At 50.1% G+C, this 23,315-nt stretch overlaps 1 protein-coding gene across 1 annotated transcript in view; it reads right to left on the bottom strand.

Moving 5' to 3' along the window:
* Window positions 1-6,750: 6,750 nt before the first annotated feature.
* Window positions 6,751-23,315, bottom strand: part of LOC141077470 (osteocalcin-like) — a 30,933-nt gene continuing 14,368 nt past the window's right edge. Inside the window, exons 2-4 of the mRNA XM_073564411.1 lie at window positions 9,221-9,268; window positions 8,896-8,968; window positions 6,751-8,542 (exon numbers count right to left, since the gene is read on the bottom strand). Coding sequence (XP_073420512.1) covers window positions 8,413-8,542; window positions 8,896-8,968; window positions 9,221-9,268 — 251 coding nt within the window. The 3' untranslated portion in view covers window positions 6,751-8,412. The remainder of the gene's footprint in view (window positions 8,543-8,895; window positions 8,969-9,220; window positions 9,269-23,315) is intronic.

Genomic DNA, 23,315 nt, shown 5'->3' with positions numbered 1-23,315 from the left:
ACAGGGTCGCGGGAGGAAGAGGAGGCCGTCACCAGCTACACTACATGGACGCGGGAGGAAGAGGAGGCCGTCACCAGCGACACTACATGGACGCGGGAGGAAGAGGAGGCCGTCACCAGCGACACTACATGGACGCGGGAGGAAGAGGAGGCCGTCACCAGCGACACTACATGGACGCGGGAGGAAGAGGAGGCCGTCACCAGCGACACTACATGGACGTGGGAGGAAGAGGAGGCCGTCACCAGCGACACTACATGGACGTGGGAGGAAGAGGAGGCCGTCACCAGCGACACTGCATGGACGCGGGAGGAAGAGGAGGCCGTCACCAGCGACACTACATGGACGTGGGAGGAAGAGGAGGCCGTCACCAGCGACACTACATGGACGTGGGAGGAAGAGGAGGCCGTCACCAGCGACACTACATGGACGCGGGCTGAAGAGGAGGCCGTCACCAGCGACACTACATGGACGCCGGAGGAAGAGGAGGCCGTCACCAGCGACACTACATGGACGCCGGAGGAAGAGGAGGCCGTCACCAGCGACACTACATGGTCGCTGGAGGAAGAGGAGGCCGTCACCAGCGACACTACATGGACGTGGGAGGAAGAGGAGGCCGTCACCAACGACACTACATGGACGTGGGAGGAAGAGGAGGCCGTCACCAGCGACACTGCATGGACGCGGGCGGAAGAGGAGGCCGTCACCAGCGACACTGCATGGACGCGGGCGGAAGAGGAGGCCGTCACCAGCGACACTACATGGACGTGGGAGGAAGAGGAGGCCGTCACCAGCGACACTGCATGGACGCGGGCGGAAGAGGAGGCCGTCACCAGCGACACTACATGGACGCCGGAGGAAGAGGAGGCCGTCACCAGCGACACTACATGGTCGCTGGAGGAAGAGGAGGCCGTCACCAGCGACACTACATGGACGTGGGAGGAAGAGGAGGCCGTCACCAGCGACACTACATGGACGTGGGAGGAAGAGGAGGCCATCACCAGCGACACTGCATGGACGCGGGCGGAAGAGGAGGCCGTCACCAGCGACACTACATGGACGTGGGAGGAAGAGGAGGCCGTCACCAGCGACACTACATGGATGCGGGAGGAAGAGGAGGCCGTCACCAGCGACACTACATGGACGCGGGAGGAAGAGGAGGCCGAGCGACACTACATGGACGTGGGAGGAAGAGGAGGCCGTCACCAGCTACACTACATGGCCGCGGGAGGAAGAGGAGGCCGTCACCAGCAACACTACATGGACGTGGGAGGAAGAGGAGGCCGTCACCAGCTACACTACATGGACGCGGGAGGAAGAGGAGGCCGTCACCAGCAACACTACATGGACGTGGGAGGAAGAGGAGGCCGTCACCAGCTACACTACATGGACGCGGGAGGAAGAGGAGGCCGTCAACAGCGACACTACATGGATGCGGGAGGAAGAGGAGGCCGTCACCAGCGACACTACATGGATGCGGGAGGAAGAGGAGGCCGTCAGCAGCGACACTACATGGACGCGGGAGGAAGAGGAGGCGGTCACCAGCGACACTACATGGACGCGGGAGGAAGAGGAGGCCGTCACCAGCGACACTGCATGGACGCGGGAGGAAGAGGAGGCCGTCACCAGCGACCCTAGATGGACGCGGGAGGAAGAGGAAGCCGTCACCAGCGACACTACATGGACGCGGGAGGAAGAGGAGGCCGTCACCAGCGACACTACAGGGACGCGGGAGGAAGAGGAGGCCGTGACCAGCGACACTACATGGTCGCGGGAGGAAGGAGGCCGTCACCAGCGACACTACATGGACGCGGAAGGAAGAGGAGGCCGTCACCAGCGACACTACATGGTCGCGGGAGGAAGAGGAGGGCGTCACCAGCTACACTACATGGACGCGGGAGGAAGAGGAGGCCGTCACCAGCGACACTACATGGACGCGGGAGGAAGAGGAGGCCGTCACCAGCGACACTACATGGACGCGGAGGAAGAGGAGGCCGTCACCAGCGACACTACATGGATGCGAGAGGAAGAGGAGGCCGTCACCAGCGACACTACATGGACGCGGGAGGAAGAGGAGGCCGTCACCAGCGACACTACATGGTCGCGGGAGGAAGAGGAGGCCGTCACCAGCGACACTACATGGACGCGGGAGGAAGAGGAGGCCGTCACCAGCGACACTACATGGTCGCGGGAGGAAGAGGAGGCCGTCACCAGCTACACTACATGGAGGCGGGAGGAAGAGGAGGCCGTCACCAGCGACACTACATGGACGTGGGAGGAAGAGGAGGCCGTCACCAGCGACACTACATGGTCGCGGGAGGAAGAGGAGGCCGTCACCAGCGACACTACATGGTCGCGGGAGGAAGAGGAGGCCGTCACCAGCGACACTACATGGACGGGGAGGAAGAGGAGGCCGTCACCAGCGACACTACATGGACGCGGGCGGAAGAGGAGGCCGTCACCAGCAACACATGAATACAGGAGGAAGAGGAGGCCGTCTCCAGCAACACTGCATGAATACGGGAGGAAGAGGAGGCCGTCACTGACGATTTCTGTAGTGAAGCATGGCTTTAGAAAGTACAAGGAAACCGATGTTCTGGAGCGCGTTGGGGCTTTGAGGATCGTGGAGTCGTCTGTACTAAAGATTATAGTGAAATCACTTGACCTGTCTGGGCCGTTGGAGACGGTAGAGGGTCTCTACCGGCTGGAGCCCTCGCTGTAATAACCGTATCCCATTGAACATCCTCTGTGGAATATTGGACGCACTGTCAGTCGGACACTTGTCACTATACTGTGTGACTGTCCCCCATTCTCAGTGCCACACACCTTTTCTTTACGGTCTGTTACACATTTACTGGTCGGTTTTCATTAATCCTCTGGATCTGATCTCAGTCTTGTCCTTTACCACCATTTGGTCCGTGGCCCGCTCTGTGTCCGGGCACCGGCCTGAGCTCTGCGCTGACGCTGCTTTCACCACTTCTCTGGGCTGGTCCCTGCATCTCTGGCTCCCGAGCCTTGTACTGCTCTTTGTTAATTGCAGGACTCTGGTTGATACTGGGGATTTCGGCACTGGGGTGCAAATTTTGTGAATAAAGTTATTTCTTGGAGCACTTCCCATAATCAGCAGCCCCGTGATCACTGCTGGATCACTAACACTTATACAGGGGCTTCTCGCTAAATTAGATTATCAGTTAATTTATTTCAATTAATTTAAAAAGTGACTCTCCTCTATAGAGTCATTATACACAGAGTGATCTATGTCACGTTGTGATTATGGCTTACAGCCCTGTCCTGTCCTAGCAGTATAATTGCTGTTAAGTTTAATCATTTTTGTGTCTCAGTAATTACAGACATTGTATTTTCTGTGTATATTAATCCTTCCTATTTATATTGTGAAGGAAGAGCAGCCATTGTTCCTGTATGCTGCTGAGGATAAAACACACCACTCGTTTTTGTCATCCTTGTAAACAGCCTGCTCTAAGCATAGTTGGTAAGTCACTATCTGTGTGTTACAGTCCTGTGTTTATCAGCATGTTTGCTGTGTTAGGTAATCATCAGCTTGTATATTACCTGCAGTGCTTGGGGTCCTGGGTTCGAATCCCACCAAGGACAACATCTGCAAGGAGTTTGTATGTTCTCCCCATGTTTGTGTGGGTTTCCTCCGGGCACTCCGGTTTCCTCCGACATTCCAAAGACATACTGATAGGAAATTTAGATTGTGAGCCCCATCGGGGACAGTGATGATAATGTGTGCAAACTGTAAAGCGCTGCGGAATATGTTAGCGCTATCTAAAAATAAAGATCATTATTTAAAATTATTATTACCTCATGTTACTGTGTATCGCAGACTATCTGTATTTTAGGCACTGTACAGTTATATATTCTGAAATGCTCCTGTTATTGGAGCCTATAGTTTCACCTTTTCCTGTCACATAATCAGTAAAGAAGGTTACAACTTCACAGCCTCTTTTTGTTAAAGAAGACGGAGGGTTTAGCTACAGTTGTGGACAAAAGTATTGACACCCCTGCAATTCTGTCAGATAATACTCAGTTTCTTCCTGAAAATGATTACAAACACAAATTCTTTGGTATTATTATCTTCATTTAATTTGTCTTAAATGAAAAAACACAAAAAGAATTGTCCTAAAGCCAAATTGGATATAATTCCACACCAAACATAAAAAAGAGGGTGGACAAAAGTATTGGCACTGTTGGAAAAATCATGTGATGCTTCTCTAATTTGTGTAATTAACAGCACCTGTAACTTCCCTGTGGCACCTAACAGGTGTTGGCAATAACTAAGTCACACTTGCAGCCAGTTGACATGGATTAAAGTTGACTCCACCTCTGTCCTGTGTCCTTGTGTGTACCACATTGAGCATGGAGAAAAGAAAGAAGACCAAAGAGCTGTCTGAGGACTTGAGAAACCAAATTGTGAGGAAGCATGAGCAATCTCAAGGCTACAAGTCCATCTCCAAAGACCTGAATGTTTCTGTGTCTACCGTACGCAGTGTTATCAAGAAGTTTAAAGCCCATGGCACTGTGGCTAACCTCCCTAGATGTGGACGGAAAAGAAAAATTGACAAGAGATTTCAACGCAAGATTGTGCGGATGTTGGATAAAGAACCTCAACTAAGATCCAAACAAGTTCAAGCTGCCCTGCAGTCCGAGGGTACAACAGTGTCAACCCAAACTATCCGTCGGCGTCTGAATGAAAAGGGACTGTATGGTAGGAGACCCAGGAAGACCCCACTTCTTACCCCGAGACATAAAAAAGCCAGGCTGGAGTTTGCCAAAACTTACCTGAAAAAGCCTAAAACGTTTTGGAAGAATGTTCTCTGGTCAGATGAGACAAAAGTAGAGCTTTTTGGGCAAAGGTATCAACATAGAGTTTACAGGAGAAAAAAAGAGGCATTCAAAGAAAAGAACATGGTCCCTACAGTCAAACATGGCGGAGGTTCCCTGATGTTTTGGGGTTGCTTTGCTGCCTCTGGCACTGGACTGCTTGACCGTGTGCATGGCATTATGAAGTCAGAAAACTACCAACAAATTTTGCAGCATAATGTAGGGCCCAGTGTGAGAAAGCTGGGTCTCCCTCAGAGGTCATGGGTCTTCCAGCAGGACAATGACCCAAAACACACTTCAAAAAGCACCAGAAAATGGTTTGCGAGAAAGCACTGGAGACTTCTAAGGTGGCCAGCAATGAGTTCAGACCTGAATCCCATAGAACACCTGTGGAGAGATCTAAAAATGGCAGTTTGGAGAAGGCACCCTTCAAATATCAGGGACCTGGAGCAGTTTGCCAAAGAAGAATGGTCTAAAATTCCAGCAGAGCATTGTAAGAAACTCATTGATGGTTACCGGAAGCGGTTGGTCGCAGTTATTTTGGCTAAAGGTTGTGCAACCAAGTATTAGGCTGAGGGTGCCAATACTTTTGTCTGGCCCATTTTTGGAGTTTTGTGTGAAATGATCAATGTTTTGCTTTTTGCTTCATTCTCTTTTGTGTTTTTTCATTTAAGACAAATTAAATGAAGATAATAATACCAAAGAATTTGTGTTTGCAATCATTTTCAAGAAGAAACTGAGTATTGTCTGACAGAATTGCAGGGGTGTCAATACTTTTGGCCACAACTGTACATGTTTCATTACACACTGTGCTAACGTGTATGAGGACAGTATACAGCCAATGAAAACCCAAAAGTCATTATCTCAGTAAATTGGAATAATTAACAAAAAAACACCTGTAAAGGCTCCTAAGCGTTTATAAAGGTCCCTTAGTCTGTTTCAGTAGCTCCACAATCATGGGGAAGACTGCTGACCTGACAGATGTCCAGAAGGCAGTCACTGACATTCCACAAGGAGGGGAAGCCACAAAAGGTCATTGCTAAAGAAGCCGGCTGTTCACAGAGTGCTGTATCCAAGAATATTAATGGAAAGTGGTGTGGAAGGAAAAGTGTGGTAGAAAAAGGTGCACAAGCCACCGGGATAACCGCAGCCTGGAAAGGATTGTTAAGAAAAGGCCATTCAGTAATGTGGGGGAGATTCACAAGGAGTGGACTGCTGCTGGAGCCATTGCTTCACACCACACACAGACGTCTCCAGGACATGGTCTACAAGTGTCACATTCCTTGTGTCAGCCACTCATGACCAATAGACAACGCCAGAAGTGTCTTACCTGGGCCAAGGAGAAGAAAAACCGGACTGTTGTCAGTGGTCCAAGGAAGATGAGACACCAGACCCAACAATGCAGACGAGCTGAAGGCTGCGATCAAAGCAACCTGGGCTTCCATAACCCCTCAGCAGTGCCACAGGCTGATCGCCTCCATGCCACACCGCATTGATGCAGTAATTGATGCAGAAGGAGCCCGACCAAGTATTGAGCGCATTTACTGATCATACATTTCAGTAGGACAACATTTCAGACTTTACAATCATTTATCAAGCTGGTGTTATAAAGTATTCTAATGTACTGAGATAATGACTTTTGGGTTTTCATTGGCTGTAAGCCGTAATCATCAACATTACCAGAAATAAACCCGTGACATAGATCACTCTGTGTGTAATGACTCTATAGAATAGAGGAGAGGCACTGTCTGTGTTGAAGAACTGAAATAAACTCACTTTTTGATGACATTCTAGTTTAGTGAGAAGCCCCTGTAGCAATTTTCCTTCTACCTTTGCTGATTATGGAGACATTTTTAGTGTTTTTTTCCTATTTCTGGTATGTTTGTGAAATGAAATATTCTGACCGAATTTATGCTTCAGTAAAAGTTTATGTAGTTGGCTCTGAAATGATCTACATATCAAGCATAACATGGGGTGTACGGGGTCACTTATATGGGGTCACACACGTCTAATTACATGGGGTGTACTGGGTCACTTATATGGGGTCACACATGTCTTATTACATGGGGGGTTTACAGGGTCACTTATATTGGGTCACACACGTCTTATTACATGGGGTGTACAGGGTCACATATGGGGTCACACACATCTTATTACATGGGGTGTACAGGGTCACTTATATTGGGACACACGTCTTATTACATGGGGTGTATGGGGTCACACACATCTTATTACATGGGGTTACAGGGTCACATATGAGGTCACACACATCTTATTACATGGGGGTGTACAGGGTCACATATGGGGTCACACACATCTTATTACATGTGGGTGTACAGGGTCACATATGGGGTCACACATTACATGGGGTGTACAGGGTCACATATGGGGTCACACACTTATTACATGGGGTGTACAGGGTCACACACATCTTATTACATGGGGTGTACAGGGTCACATGGGGTCACACACATCTTATTATATGGGGTGTACAGGGTCACATATGGGGTCACACACATCTTATTACATGGGGGTGTACAGGGTCACACACATCTTATTACATGGGGTGTACAGGGTCACATGGGGTCACATACATCTTATTACATGGGGTGCACAGGGTCACATATGGGGTCACACACATCTTATTACACGGAGGTATACAGGGTCACATATGGGGTCATGCACATCTAATTACATGGGGGTGTACAGGGTCACACACATCTTATTACAAGGGGGTGTACAGGGTCACATATGGGGTCACACACATCTTATTACATGGGGTGTACAGGGTCACACACATCTTATTACATGGGGGTGTACAGGGTCACACACATCTTATTACATGGGGTGTACAGGGTCACATACATCTTATTACATGGGGTGTACAGGGTCACATGGGGTCACACACATCTTATTACACGGGGGTGTACAGGGTCACATATGGGGTCACGCACATCTTATTACATGGGGGTGTACAGGGCCACACACATCTTATTACACGGGGGTGTACAGGGTCACATATGGGGTCACGCACATCTTATTACATGGGGGTGTACAGGGTCACATATGGGGTCACGCACATCTTATTACATGGGGGTGTACAGGGTCACACACATCTTATTACAAGGGGGTGTACAGGGTCACATATGGGGTCACACACATCTTATTACATGGGGTGTACAGGGTCACACACATCTTATTACATGGGGGTGTACAGGGTCACACACATCTTATTACATGGGGTGTACAGGGTCACATTGGGTCACATACATCTTATTACATGGGGTGTACAGGGTCACATATGGGGTCACACACATCTTATTACATGGGGGTGTACAGAGTCACATATGGGGTCACGCACATCTTATTACATGGGGGTGTACAGGGTCACACACATCTTATTACACGGGGGTGTACAGGGTCACATATGGGGTCACACACATCTTATTACATGGGGTGTACTGGGTCACTTATATCGGGTCACACGCGTCTTATTTGGCGTTAGATGATATAGGGATCCTCAAAGCTGCAGATTTGGGGTCCGTGCCTCCTTGGCTCATGGCTCTTGATTCACACGCGCCCAAAGTATCTCTGATAGGCCGGGTAGAAGCCGACCCTCTCTGACAGCTGATCGCAGGGTCGGTAGTTCTCACACTGCTCCATCTTTATCTCCAGAGGAGGCTTTATTCTCAGAAAGAACCTAAAATACAAGAAAGAGCACAATGGATAGAATGTTAGGAGTTGTCATTCTCCAGCAGCACTTTTTTGGGGAAAGCTGGTAACAACTATTACGGCCATTGTGGCGTTTCAGCACTTTTATCACTTGCTGCCCAGATTTCTCCAGACGTTTTCACAAAGATTCTTGTATCACTCGTAATGTAGTGTCTGTCATACACCCAGGATGGATCACTCTCATCATCCCTGACCCCAGGAGCTCACAATCTACTTTCTATGCAAAGTGGAGCATACGTGGAGCCATCGGGGCTCACACTGGACAGACCCGAGTCCCTGTGAGCGCAGTATTGGGGTGCAGAGACCCGTCACAAGCCTCACCTTTCTAAAAAGTCATAGGAGCGCCGGTGCCTCTTGATGACGGAGTTTGCTGAGCTCCGCGACATCAGAACGTCTTAAAGGGGAAGAAAAAGGCAAAGTAAAAATGAAGGCGATGGACAAATGTGATGACGGGTCAGGGAGCAGACTGAGAGTTACATGGTGGAAAAGAGCAGAGACCTCAGCAGCACAGTGCATTTCAGGACAGGAGTGTGCCGGTTGTAGGAGGTCATAGGGAAGAAGTTACAGAATGGAAGGAGCAGGGTCCCTCAGCAGCACAGAGTATTTCAGCAGAAGAATGCATTTATGTTAGGATGATGGCTGTTACCTTGACCATTTAACAACTTCCTTGACTTTTCACCTGAGGGTTCATCACCTGCAATAAAAAGAAACAAATAGTTGCAGTCTGCAGTGTAAGGTTAGAAATATTAAATTATAAGAGATGGTTTAGCTGCTGATCATAAAGGGAGAAATGGAGGCCGGGTCCAAAACTCAGACTAGATGTAAAAATGTGTTCTGGCCACACGATGGCGCTGGAGCTAATCAAAGACGTGTCAGCGTAAGGCCGGGGTCACACTAACCAACGCAAAATACGGTCCGTAGTTTACAGGCGTAATACGGATGAATGACCCCTAAATAGTGCTCCGTATGTCATCCGTAAGCAAGGTGCGGTCGCGTATTTTGCGCATGTCAGCATCCGTATGTAATCCGTATGGCGAGATTTTCTCGCAGGCTTGCAAAATGGACATTTAATGGTTTTGAGGCCTGCTAACTAAATCATTAGCCTGCACCCTATTTATTGCCTCAGGAATAGGTGGCTGCCTCCATTCTGTCCATTTGTGACCTTGCCTTCACTAGGTGTGCTGCTGTTGTATGTGCAACATGGCAGAGAGTCTGAGTTTCAACACAACTGAGCAGGTTCTCTTCAACTGGCTTTTGTCACGGCGCCTTGGTCAACCATACCCAGTGATAGTGGATCCGCGGAGGAGGAGACGCATGTGGGTCCATCCACTTTTGAGGCAACCACTCACAAGAGGTCATTTTCACCGCCTCTATTCTTCTCTGCGGGAGCATCCGGCTAAATTCTACCAATACTGTTGCATGAGCTTTTCCACATTTGATCGACTCTTGGAGACAGTGCGCCCTGGGATCACCTTTCAGGACACAAGGATGCGCAAAGCGATATCTGCAGAGGAGCGACTTCTACTCACAATACGGTATGTACTACACAACCACATTCTCTATGTTGATGATGTGTTGCCCAAAGTCTGTATTTTTTGCTTCATGGAATAAGTTTAATGCCCTCATCTTATTCCAGATATGTTGAAACTTAGAGACCAGAATGTTGTGTGTAAGATGTACTGAATATCATGTAGTCATTGTGCAACAAAATATGTGTGTGTTATTCTATCTCAATTCCTCCCAAGTTTGGTCGGCATGTAACTGATGTTTTTGGACTTTATGCATTCTAAAATTATCCATTTCTGTTGTTCTACAGTTTCCTGTCCACTGGCCTGTCTTATGCCGCCCTCCACCATGAGTTTCTCATTGGAAGATCAACCATATCTGGCATAGTCAGGACGACATGTAGTGAAATCTGGACAAGACTCCATCAAGTGGTCATGCTCGAGCCCAGGATGGAAGACTGGTTGAGAATATCAAGGGACTTTGAGGAGGACTGCCAGTTTCCTAATTGTATTGGGGCCCTTGATAGCAAACATATCCGGGTGCGTAAGCTGCCGAACTCTGGCTCCCAATTCTTCAATTATAAACAATACTTTTCTGTTGTATTGTTGGCTCTGGCCGACCCTCAATACAAGTTTATAATTGTTGACATTGGGGCCTATGGAAGGACGGGAGACTCTTGAGTCTTTAATACTTCCATTATGGCTCGGCAGCTATGCACCAACCAGTTGGATCTACCACCACCACGCCAGCTACCAGGCTCCACTCAAGAATCTGTCCCTCATGTCCTTGTGGCAGATGAGGCCTTTCAGTTAACGCGCAATGTCATGAGGCCATATCCCCGGCGCAACCTTGACCACAGGCGCAGAATTTGTAACTTGCGCCTATCACGTGCTCGGCGACTGGTGGAGTGTTCCTTTGGCATTCTTTATGCCAAATGGCGAGTACTCCAGTCTGTCATTCAGCTGAGTGAACAAAATGTTAATGAAGTAGTGAAAGCCTGTGTGGTTCTGCATAACTTCACCAGGATACATGATTGTTCCTCCTCTGGTGGTGTTGTGCATAGGCCGGACAATGTGCGCAGGGTGAGACCACCTATCAACCCTCAACGTAGACAGCTCTCTGGCCTTAATGTGCGTGATATTTTCACTAATTACTTTATGTCACCTGAGGGGGAAACTTCTTGGCAAGAGCATGCTGTGTCTATGTTATAATTTTGTGGTTTATGTCTGTGTAAATATATATATTTCTACCCCTTCTGATTCTATGACTGTTTCATTGCATTGGTAAGCGTATGTTAGTTTGCTGACACGGTTTTTTAGAATCGAGACAGAGACGTAAAATGTAGTAGCCAAATGTTTACTTGACCCTTTTTTTTGTTGTTGTTTTTTTTAAATCAAAACATATTATTGCCATATGATAACTGTGGCAATGTGGCAAATTGGCCTTTTTGCAGATGTGAACATTTTTTTACAAACAATTTTTCACTCATACAAAAACAAAAATACAACATAATGCAATACCAAAATGGCTACATTATAAATTTTGGGACGTCGAGGGAGGAGAAGGCGGAAGAGCAGCCTGTGGTTGCTGCTGGCTACTTTGGCCAACATCGCCCTGTGTGGGGACATACCGTTGCTCATGATGTGGGAATTGTCCTGCCTCCTGAGATTGGGCTTGGTACTGGCCAGAGTGATACTGGAGAGGGGCATCTTGTTGGCTCGGGTAGGCCCGTGTCTCATACCCACCAATATAGCCATGTCGTCCCCAACCAGGTTGGGACCAGCCTCCAACACTGGGTGGGAAAAAGTGGCCATATTGGTGAGGTTGACTAGAGCCAGACATATGTGGCTGCTGTTGTGAAAGTTGGGTAGGAGGAGGAAGGGGGTGAGGTGTAGGCCCACGTATCTGAGGATCCTCAGAGCCTGCTTGAGCAAGCATGTATGTGGGTGGTCTCATGCGCATTAGATTTCGGGGGGAAAGCTGCCACCTCTCCAGATATTCAAACAACTCATATGGGGTATTGGGGGTGTGCTTGCATCAAGCAGGATCTGAAAACATCCTCGAATACGGAGCCTCACCTCACGGGAAAGGGCCCGAAGATAAAGGGCCAGGCCACGTGAATATGCCTCCTCGCCATCATCTGTATTCACTCTAGCCAGATAGTTGAAGACCCCTGTGTCCACATTGGTCCGGGTATCTTGTGCAGGGATCTGGCGCCTTCTTCGTCCTCGCCGGGATGGTCCAGCAGGCTGTGGGGAGCCCCGGATCTGGGCAGTTGGGCTGCTGCTCATGTTGCCCTGTTCCTCCAGTATGGGTGATGGGCCAGCAGCAGACGGTCCTGGTGGTGGGGTTTGAGGGGCAGGCAATGGGTTCTCCTGAGAGGATTCTTCACCCATGCTTGTAGGGGGAGAAGATGGGCCCGCCACCTCATCCCCTACAGGATCAATTATGGGCTCTGTCTCTGAGCCCGTTCCTCTATCCGTAAGGTTGGACTGAGTTCTGTTATGAAATAGAACAGAGCCAAAAATAAATCAATATTTTTGGCCCTGTAAAGTATCTGTGTAATGTGGTGTGAGGTATCTACTTACGGTCTCAGATCCAGAATTGGGGCGAGGAAGGAGAGGCGGTCATAATAGATGTATTTCCTCTTTATGTGGCCCGCATCCCCACTCCTGGACCGCTGCTGACGTTCCCGGCGGTATTGGTCGCGGATGCTGCACCAGCGTTTCATCACATCATCCACTGCAATGTGACAGGAAATATTCTCAAGTTCACATATTTGATAGGTCACATTTGCAACCAGTAGTCTAGGCATGTGGCCTTCTGGGGTGTGCTTTCTACCCAGGGTGGCATATATAATTGGGGCATCCAGGCCAGATACACAGGGTCACAATAGTTCAGGTATCAAGTAACTACACTTAATAACTTGGTTGGCTAGGAGGATGAGGAGCTTGTTGCCTGGGCCAAATTATGGCGATGTAAAACCATGTGTCACATCAAAATCTACCCGCCTCATGAGGCAAAAAGAACATGCACAGGAAGGGGGGGGGCATTCTATATGCATCTTTTGATGTGAGGTATTTTTAAACTGTTTTTGGCCTTGTACTTACTCAGTTTCTGCTGCTCCTCATGTGGGCAATCACCAAAATTATGGAACATCTGGCGACATATGCGCCTCCATGACGCCTCCTTTCTTGTCCGGTTCGCATAATTTGCATCACGTTGGTCCCAGAGTTCTGGCCGCTCCTGCACCAGGACAATGAGCATCTCCACATTGAGGAAATATGGCGCCATGACGCTGCTGTACTCCGTGGAGGTGTACTGCCTGGATGTCTGGAGCGGTTTTTGAGCTCATTTGCATGTCTAAGCTTCCGGATGATGGATTGGCCCATTTCCTATCACCAGCCAAAAGACCTGCGTATTTGTCGCAAGTCAGACGTGTAGTCCGTGTGTAATCCGTATTTTTTGCGCACCCATAGACTTGCATTGGCGTACTACGGGCGGAGTACACTGACAATGGCAGCATGCTGCGAGTGGCACGGAGCGTAGAATACGGATGAGAAATATACGGCTGTTGGGAGCAAACCCATAGAGAATCATTGGTCCGTGTGTAATGCGTGCTTTTAACGCCTCTCACTCGTCCGTATTCCTCTCTAGTGTGATCCCGGCCTTAGGCCGGGATCACACATGCGAGGAATATGGCCGAGTCTCGCATGGTAATACCCGGCACTGCTGTCAGCACACGGGGGCAGAGCGTGCGGCTCCATTTATTTCTATGCAGCTGCACGCTCCGCTCCTGAGTGCCGGGTATTACCATGCGAGACTCGGCCGTATTCCTAATCTTATCCTGTGTGATACTGACTGCTGAGCCGTGTATCTAATCCTATCCTGTGTGATACTGACTGCTGAGCCGTGTATCTATTCCTATCCTGTGTGATACTGACTGCTGAGCCGTGTATCTAATCCTATCCTGTGTGATACTGACTGCTGAGCCATGTATCTAATCCTATCCTGTGTGATACTGACTGCTGAGCTGTGTATCTAATCCTATCCTGTGTGATACTGTGTGCTGAGCCATGTATCTAATCCTCTCCTGTGTGATACTGACTGCTGAGCTGTGTATCTAATCCTATACACCTCACACTGGTATCTTGTAAGCATCGTTCCTATTCTGCTGTGTTCCGGACTTTGCCCTTACTGTTGCCCTTAAGCCTGGCTTCGTTCGGCCATACTGGTTCCTGTGACATCACCGCCTGTTGGTCCCGCCCGCCGGGTTTAAATAGCTTTCCTGGACGTGACTACCTTGCTTGTATATCTCGTTCTGTACCTGATCTGCTAGCTGGGAGTTGCACGCTGTGCTACCTCCTTCCTTCCTGCTGAATCCACCTGGATTACCTGCTGCCTACTGCCGCTGCCTGGACCTTCTGACGGTGTCGGCCTGAAGGCTCCTTCCAGCCCTGCCTCCACCGCTCACCGCTACTACAGCACTCACGGTATGCGCTGAAGATCTTGACTGCTGTGTGCGTTCCACCTGAGAGACTATCACTGCTACCTTTGCACATCCAGTATCAATTACCTAGTGACTTTCTCTGCCACTGCACTGTGCCCGAAGATTCCCCTCCCGCAAGGGAGAGGGCTAAGTGACTGTCCTTGCCTGCATTCTTAAGACTGTGTCTGCTTACATCTACATAGTGCTGGTGTACAACTTGCTATCTACTGGACTGAGTTCTGCTGCTGTTACCACTGCTGTCATTATCTGGCTCCGCCAGCACCTGTGCTGTTCTGTGCTGCTTGTTTAATACAAACTACTTTCACGTATACCTGTGTCTGTGACTCTATCATCTAGCCACTGTCTTCATAGAAACCTACTATACATCATTACATATCTCAGTTGTATCTCAGCCTCCTGATTACTCTTCGTAGACTCCAACCTTTTGCTATTTTTGTGGAAACATTTAATTTATAAATTACTGAAACAATCAGAGGTCGGAAATCTGCGCCACAGTCGTGTATTATCTGGGTAAAGACTGTCATGATCCAGACCGGGTTTTGAGTCCTGTTTTCCATTTTTCCTGGTCTAGTCATGTAAGGGTTAACCTTTCCCAGCCCCAGTCTTGGTTCAGGTTGGCTATTTATTGCCGCTGTTTCCTGCAGGTGATGTCAGTTATAGTTTTTGCCTAGGGCTGCTGTAGCTGACTCTGGTTGCTCTGATTTCTCCTGCTGCGTTTGCTGTCTGAACCCGTGTCTCTGTTTTCCCCCATTCCCGTCCTGACTCATTGTTTCTCTTTAATGTGCTGACTTCCTGGTTTTGACTTGGCTTGTATCCTGACCTGCTTCTGTATTTTATCTTTTGGCTTATCCACTCCTGACCGTTACCGATTTGCTGGCTTGTCTCTGACCATGAGTCTGCTTATTCCTTTGGTGCGCTACAGTCTAGGATTTGACCCCGTTTGTTTGACTATTCTGCTGCCACGTGGTAGCCTCACTACGGTACTGCAGGCCAGCTCTGTTTAGGCACAGTCCTGCTTCCTCTCTACTGCCATCTAGTGGAGCCTGCACCTATCTGCATTGCAGCAGCATGACAAAGACGATCGACACGAGGGATGTAAACAGAAGGAAACAATTGTAATCTATTACTCCCTGTTAGCCATACCTGGGGAGGAGACTGTAGGACAGGAGACTACAATCTATTACTCCCTGTTATCAGCCATTACTGGGGGAGGAGACTGTAGGACAGGAGACTACAATCTATTACTCCCCGTTATCAGCCATTACTGGGGTAGGAGACTGTAGGACAGGAGACTACAATCTATTACTCCCCGTTATCAGCCATTACTGGGGAGGAGACTGTAGGACAGGAGACTACAATCTATTACTCCCCGTTATCAGCCATTACTGGGGGAGGAGACTGTAGGACAGGAGACTACAATCTATTACTCCCTGTTATCAGCCATTACTGGGGGAGGAGACTGTAGGACAGGAGACTACAATCTATTACTCCCCGTTATCAGCCATTACTGGGGAGGAGACTGTAGGACAGGAGACTACAATCTATTACTCCCTGTTATCAGCCATTACTGGGGTAGGAGACTGTAGGACAGGAGACTACAATCTATTACTCCCCGTTATCAGCCATTACTGGGGAGGAGACTGTAGGACAGGAGACTACAATCTATTACTCCCCGTTATCAGCCATTACTGGGGAGGAGACTGTAGGACAGGAGACTGCAATCTATTACTCCCCGTTATTAGCCATTACTGGGAGAGGAGACTGTAGGACAGGAGACTACAATCTATTACTCCCTGTTATCGGCCATTACTGGGGGAGGAGACTGTAGGACAGGAGACTACAATCTATTACTCCCCGTTATCAGCCTTTACTGGGGAGGAGACTGTAGGACAGGAGACTACAATCTATTACTCACCCTTTAATACAGAGGTGTACAACAGGGTGGGAGCTTCCATTGGTTGGCCGCGGCTGGCGACTCTGTCCTATGCCGAGTGGGCCTATGGAGCGTTCGGAGACCTCGGGAGAAGGGACAGAGTCACTTTATTTATAGTCAGCGCAGTGGTCAGGTACTTCACGTGGAACGCACGAGTTTTAGTTTCGACGCAGAGTAAAATCCTCCGTGTAGACGAAGTTTATAGCAGCATCCTAGGTGCCCTGGTGAAGGTCCGTTCTCTGGAGTATGAGAGACTGGGTGCCCGGAGGGCGGCCCATCTCTGGAGGGGTTTCTCCTTCGGGGTGCCTTAGTCCGTTAGTACTCCTATATCCTGGTGGTGGGCTGATGCCTTTTCACTCTAGAGTTTTGTTTTGAATTTCGGTCTCCTGAATAGAAGGTTTGCAAGCATCGAACTTGAGTCTTAAGTGGTGAGTACGTAGGTTATGTTCTGTAACGTTGGTTTATGTATATATTGTATATAGCGTAATGTATGTATTGTATATATTGTGTATAATAGAGGGTCTTAGTTAGGTTGGGTGGGGGGATTGGGGGGATGGGGGGTTTTCAACAGCGGTGATAAGAGACTGATCTGGCCTGGTCCAGGCCCCGCCTGGGGAAAAACTTTGGGGCCTGATCCTAGCTCGGAGAAATCCTGAACTTTGTGGCCAGAGCTGGATCAGGGGTGGTGGGATAGTTAAGAGTAGATGTGTGTTTTATATATAGTGTTAAAAAAATAAAAAAAAAATAAAAAAAAATCCCAAAAAAAGGAAAAAATAAATAAAAGGGAAAAAAGGAAAAAATATATAAATATTGTTAATTTTGTATACTATGTTTGTAATTAGGTTTGTCGTAAGTGTGAATGTGGCGGTGTAAGGGGGAGGCTGTGAGGTAAGGCAGTGGGACCAGAGGGTATTAGGTGTGTCTTGTACAATATTCGGACTGGTGTCATATGTTTATATTGTATATAGTGTATATAGTATTGTATATAGGACGGTGTAAATGTAGTTCAGGGTTGTATATAATAGTGTGAATGGAGCTGGGTCGGGGGTTTTACATGATTTTATTTATTTATTATTTTAAGGGGGTGCTGGTGTAATTATTGTAATTTTGTTCTTTTTTCGTTTTGTTTTTTAGTTTTTTAATCTCTCGTTTCTTTAATTTAATTTTCTTTTCCCGTTTTGTAGGTCGAGAATTTCCCTTATTGTTTCCATTTCTGGTTTATTTCTTTGTGTTTGTGTCTGATTTTGTCATATTGTTTCTGATTGGAGTTTTTGTTCTGTTTGTTCTGTTGTGTTTTATTTTGTAACGTCGTGAAGGATTTTATAATAATAAAAAAGACCTACAATCTATTACTCCCCGTTATCAGCCATTACTGGGGAGGAGACTGTAGGACAGGAGACTACAATCTATTACTCCCTGTTATCGGCCATTACTGGGGGAGGAGACTGTAGGACAGGAGACTACAATCTGTTACTCCCCGTTATCGGCCATTACTGGGGAGGAGACTGTAGGACAGGAGACTACAATCTGTTACTCCCCGTTATCAGCCATTACTGGGGGAGGGGACTGTAGGACAGGTGCCCACAATCAGTCACACCCTGCTGAGAGCAGCACCTGTCTTGTGAGCTCCAGGACTTCCAGGAGGAGGCCCAGAGTCTGCCTCTCTTCTCCCCAGGGAGAGGCAGGCTTCCTGGGAGCCAGGCATGGCTTCCCAGGCTTCTGTTCCCCGGTCTGTGCCGGCGGGGGACAGAGAGCAGCAGCAACCGGCCCAGGAGGGCGTGAGGAGATCTGGTCGGATGAGAAAGACCGTACCCACCTACTCCAACCCCGAGACGGCTCATCGTCCGCCCAGAGAGGGAGACAGAGGCACCCCAGGCCCCAGGAAGAAGAGCCCAGCAACATCATGGGGCGAGATGACCTCCAGCGAGTCCACGAGCTCCTTCTCCTCCCGAGTGGTCGCCATGTTGCGAGAGTACGAGGACGCCGGCAAAGCACTGACCGGGCTGAAGGAGCAGCTGCGGGAGGCACGGATCCTGAACACCCGTGCCTCTAACAAGGAAAGACCCGCGACCTCCCAGAGGTTTAAAGCCCTCAGAGATGAGGTGGTCCGGTTAGTGCTCCTCCGGGAGGGGATTGAGAAAAGCGCAGGTCCCTTCCTGGAGAGGTTTAAGAACCAGCGGCGGTTCTCTGAAATGAAGGGGTTAAATACCTCGGGAGAACTGCCAGCCGGCGTCCTAAGCGAGGAGGAGGAGGACGATGAAGTCGTGGCTGGAGTCTCTCGTGCTGGAACAAGCCGGGAGAAAGAGTCGCAGAGCCAGCAAGGAAGCGGCCTCCCGGCACGGCAGAAGACTCCGACAACCCATGCTGGAGTGTCAGCGGAGGAAGAGGAGGAGTGCGGTCTGTTGAGGGAGATCAGAGAGCTGGAGTCTCCTGTGGACCTGACCAGATTCTCCTTCGGGGAGGACGAGCCAGCGGAGGAGACCAAAAAGAGGAGGAAGACAAAAAAGATGACACAGGAGGTGGTGAGTTACAAATATGTACCAATGTCTGATGTTACACCTACCACCTCCTGTGTAAACCCCACCAAACCTAAAAGCACGGGCTCTGCAGTGGGTCCGGGGCATAGGCAAGGTGGGGAGAGGAGGAGGACGTCCGGCAATGCTGCCGTCTGTGCGGGGAACAGTGCAGGGGGTGAGGCTGTGGAGGTACTCACGGCGCCGGACATAGGGGACCCCGTGGAGTTTCCCTCCCTGCCTGCTGCGGCTAAGCCAGTTATCACCGGGGCCGAGGAGAGCGGGGGGGATGTCCACGCCGTTGCGAAAGGGGGACGGTGTGGGCAGACTACATCCCTGCTCACTGCAGCTGAGCCGGCCGACGCCGGGGCTGTGCGGGGCAGGGCCGAGGAGCACGGTGCGGCGAAAGGGGGGCGCACTGTTGTGACAGGGGCGCAGTGCGCCTCAACAGAGGAGAGGAGGCGCGCAGCTGAGTCAGAGCCACGGGAAAAAAAAAATGCACAGCAAAAGCAGGGAACATCATCAGCAAGGAACACTGTGCGCTCTGCCGTGACGGGGGGACAGCATGCCCCTAGGCGTGATACCAGCACCCCGAAGTCTGTGGCTACAGGGCAGGCAGCCCAGAACAATTAGGGGTACAGTGCTCCAAAAGAACTGCACAATGTCAGCACTGAGCTAATTAAAACGGGTGTGGTGCTGCACCGCTCCCCCGACCCAGCAGGTGTGAGTGCAGAGACTGCAGACACAAGGGAGGAGGGAATGGAGGTGACTGTGGAAGGTGCAGAGAACAGTGGTAATGGGGTGAATGATGGGAGTAGCAGTGTAGTGAATAATGGGAGTTGTGGTGCCGCAAACGTTGGGAGTATTGGTGGAGTGAATGATGGGACAGGTGGTGGAGTGAATGATAGGAGTTGTGGTGCCGCAAATGATGGGAGTACTGCTGGAGTGAATGGTGGGAATAGTGGTGGAGTGAATGATGGGAGTTGTGGTGCAGCAAATGATGGGAGTATTGGTGGAGTGAATGAGGAGAGCAGCACTGGTGTTGGTGGAGGGGAAGTAGGTAGTGGTCCCACTGCCCCCCCAGCGGTGGCGAGGGCTTCAGCCCCTAGCTATTCGGGGGCTGTCACTGCTGGGGGTAGTAGTGCGCCCTTGTCTGGTGGCCCCGAGGACGGTGACTTGCAGCAGCGCTTCCTGGACGCCCTGAAGAAAGGGGAGAGTTCCATCAATGTAGAGGGGAGAGAGGTTGATCTGTCATTCTGGATAGAGAGACACGGTCTTTCCGCCTTCCGAGATAGAGGGGCAGAGACTGTCTGGTCTCTGCCGACACCGGGGCAGAGGAGTAACCGTAGGAACGTGGCCCGTCTCCAGTGGGTAAGCAAGGATGCCTGTCCGGATCGGTCAAAGGTTGCTGAGCTCCTGCTGGGGATGGGCTTCGCGGCATACGACATCTTTGCCTTGATCCATCCCTATGGGACCTCCTACTTCGATGTCAGCTTTGTGAGACCGGAGGGCCTTGAGCTTTTTTGGTCTCGCCATGAGCTGGCTCGGGGTCGCCCCGAATGGCAAGGTTTCGTCCCTGTCGCAATATCCCGCCAGAACTCGGTCAGGAAGGTGACCGTTTTGACCAGTAACGAGTCGCTTTCCTGCATGGACATCTCCACCTGGATTGGTCGATATGGCGACATCGTCGGCATTCCTGAGAAGACCCGCGACGACCATGGTATCTGGTCAGGGGCCTGGACCTTCATGGTGAAATTGAAGGTTTCAGGAAACACTGTTACCCATATACCTTCCTCTACATTTTTGGGGAGGGACAGGATCCTGATTTTCTACCAGGGGCAGCCTAAGGTCTGTCACAGGTGCGGCAGCCCCACACACTTCAGTGCGCAGTGTACCACCCAGAAATGCGCACTGTGTGGGGACCTTGGCCATCTCGCTGCTACCTGTGGCAGGATTAGGTGTAACTTGTGTGGTGACCTCGGTCATCCATTCAGTCGCTGTCCGCGTTCCTTTGCCAATGCAGTCCTGAAAGCGGCGAGTGCGGGACAGGCGAAAGCCGGGACTAATCTTGCCGGTGAAGGGACCAGTAGGGGCGGAGGAGGCAGGGAACCGGTGAGGAGCAAGCTGCCGCCATCCAACATCAGGCGGCAGGAGCAACGCCATGGGAACAGGGGGCAGGGAGTAATGACCCTAAACCCTGACCCAAGTACTTCACTTGCAGCTGAGGATCCTAAAGACAGCGAATTGAGTGAGGAAGTCAGGAGACTTGAAAGGGAGGAGCAGGCGGACGCCATGTCCTCCCAGGAACCCTCATCCGGTGACAGTCTGGATGAGGGAGAGGGGGAATGGTCACAACAAAGGAAAAAGGGTAACCGGAAAACAACCAAGGGTAGGAGTGGGTCCGGGTCTCGAGCCTCCGCTCTGGAGTGCGACCCCTCTGATTCTCTAGCCCTGATCCAGGTGCCATTGGAAGGTCCAGCCGCCCCCCCTCTGGTGGATCTCTCCAACCGGTTCGGGGCCCTCCAGGACTCCCCTGCAGAGGGGGAGGACGGGAGCCCGGAGCCGGAGGTTGCGGACAAGGATGTTGGGGCTCAGGGGGTCGCTGAGTCTTCTTCTCAGGGAGCAATTAAAGGGCCCTCTGGGGGGGGGGACTACCTCGGGACCACCAGACAAGGGCCAGAGTGTATGTAAGGAGAGAATGGATGAGTCTGTGTGTCTTAAGCGCACTAAAAGCTCATCATTGTCTGAGGAAGAGGGTGAAGCTGTTGGGGGTGGGAAGAAAAAGGCTATTTAATCCAATCAATTATGATGGCGGCACCCACACCGTTGACGTTGGCAACCATTAATGTTGCCAGCATAAAGTCAGAAGCGGCAAGGTACACGGCCTTTCATTTTCTCGGCCAACTTGATGCCGACATTTTGTTTTTGCAGGAGACCAGGTTGACTGACCTATCAACCATGCATAAAGCAAGGAGGGAGTGGAGGCATGGGCCCTCCTACTGGTCTCTTGCGGCCGAGCCGTATAGCGGTGTGGCGGTCCTTTTTAAGACCGCAGCGGTTGAATGCAGACGATTAATTGAATTAGAAATGGGGAGATGCTTGATCCTAGATGTCTCCATGGGGGGACAGGAGCTTCGGCTCATTAACATCTACGGTCCCCAATCCAAGTGGGACCGCAAATGTCTCTTCTTGAAGATCAAACCTTTCTTATTTTCAAGTCGGCAGGTGGTCTTTGGAGGGGATTTCAACAACGTCACGAGACCCTGTGATAGAGGAGGTTCTGGGGACCGGCTGACTTATGATTGCTTCGCGCTAAACAGGATAGTAAGTGAGGCACGCCTAGTGGATGTCCACATCCGGCACAACACAGGCAGCACGGGATTCACCTTTTTTAGAGGTAGTCAGTGCAGGTCTAGGATAGATAGGTTTTATTTGAAGGAGGAAGCCGTCTCCTCGCCGTTGTCGGTTGTGGAGGTGGAGTTCTCCGACCACTTTTTGATTATGTTTTCTCTGAACGTTACAGAGACTCCTAGGATGGGAAGAGGTTATTGGAAGCTGAATTCATCACTCCTTGAGGAAGAAGCTGTAAGACGGTCTTTTGAGGATTTTCTTCAGAGCCAGGTACCACTGCTGGGCCTAAGTAACACTAAGAGTGGTGGGAGATGTTCAAACATCGGGTAGCGAAATTCTTCCGGCAACTCTCGAACCTCAGAAGCCTGAACAGGGATCGCCTGTATCAGAGCCTGAGGAGGAGACTCGAGCATCTTGTCTCGACTGGAGGTAGCCGCGAGGAGATCTCCGGTGTGAAGTCCTTGCTGAAGAGGTGTCAGTACGATAGGCACGCATCTTTGGTTTTTGAGAGGGACTACGGGAAGTACTACTCGCCCGACCCTTACAGAAGCTGCAAGATGTCAGTGAATAGTAAGATAGTGACGGGACTGATGGACAGTACGGGATCCTTGAAGAGGTCCAGATCAGGGATCTTGGAGGTCGTCAGTTCATACTACTCACACCTCTTGGGAAGGAGGGAACTGGATCGTGACAGGATGTCGGCTTTCCTGGCTGAAGCTGTTCCGGAGCCAGGGGCTGACCTCTCGCTGGACGTTTTGGCAGAAGCGATCAAAGAAGAGGAAGTGAGACTGGCGATCGATGGGCTCAGGCCCAAAAAATCACCAGGTCCGGATGGCTTAACATCCGAGTTCTTTAGGACCTTTAGGGACTCCTTGGTTCCCCTCTTGACTCAGGTGTTTAATGAGTGTCTCTCCTCGGGCACCCTGCC

This window comes from Dendrobates tinctorius, unplaced genomic scaffold (assembly GCF_039654945.1).
Source record: "Dendrobates tinctorius isolate UK_male_01 unplaced genomic scaffold, ASM3965494v1 ptg000455l, whole genome shotgun sequence".
Classification (NCBI taxonomy): Eukaryota; Metazoa; Chordata; class Amphibia; order Anura; family Dendrobatidae; genus Dendrobates; species Dendrobates tinctorius.
This window is presented reverse-complemented; position numbering and strand designations above follow the sequence as displayed.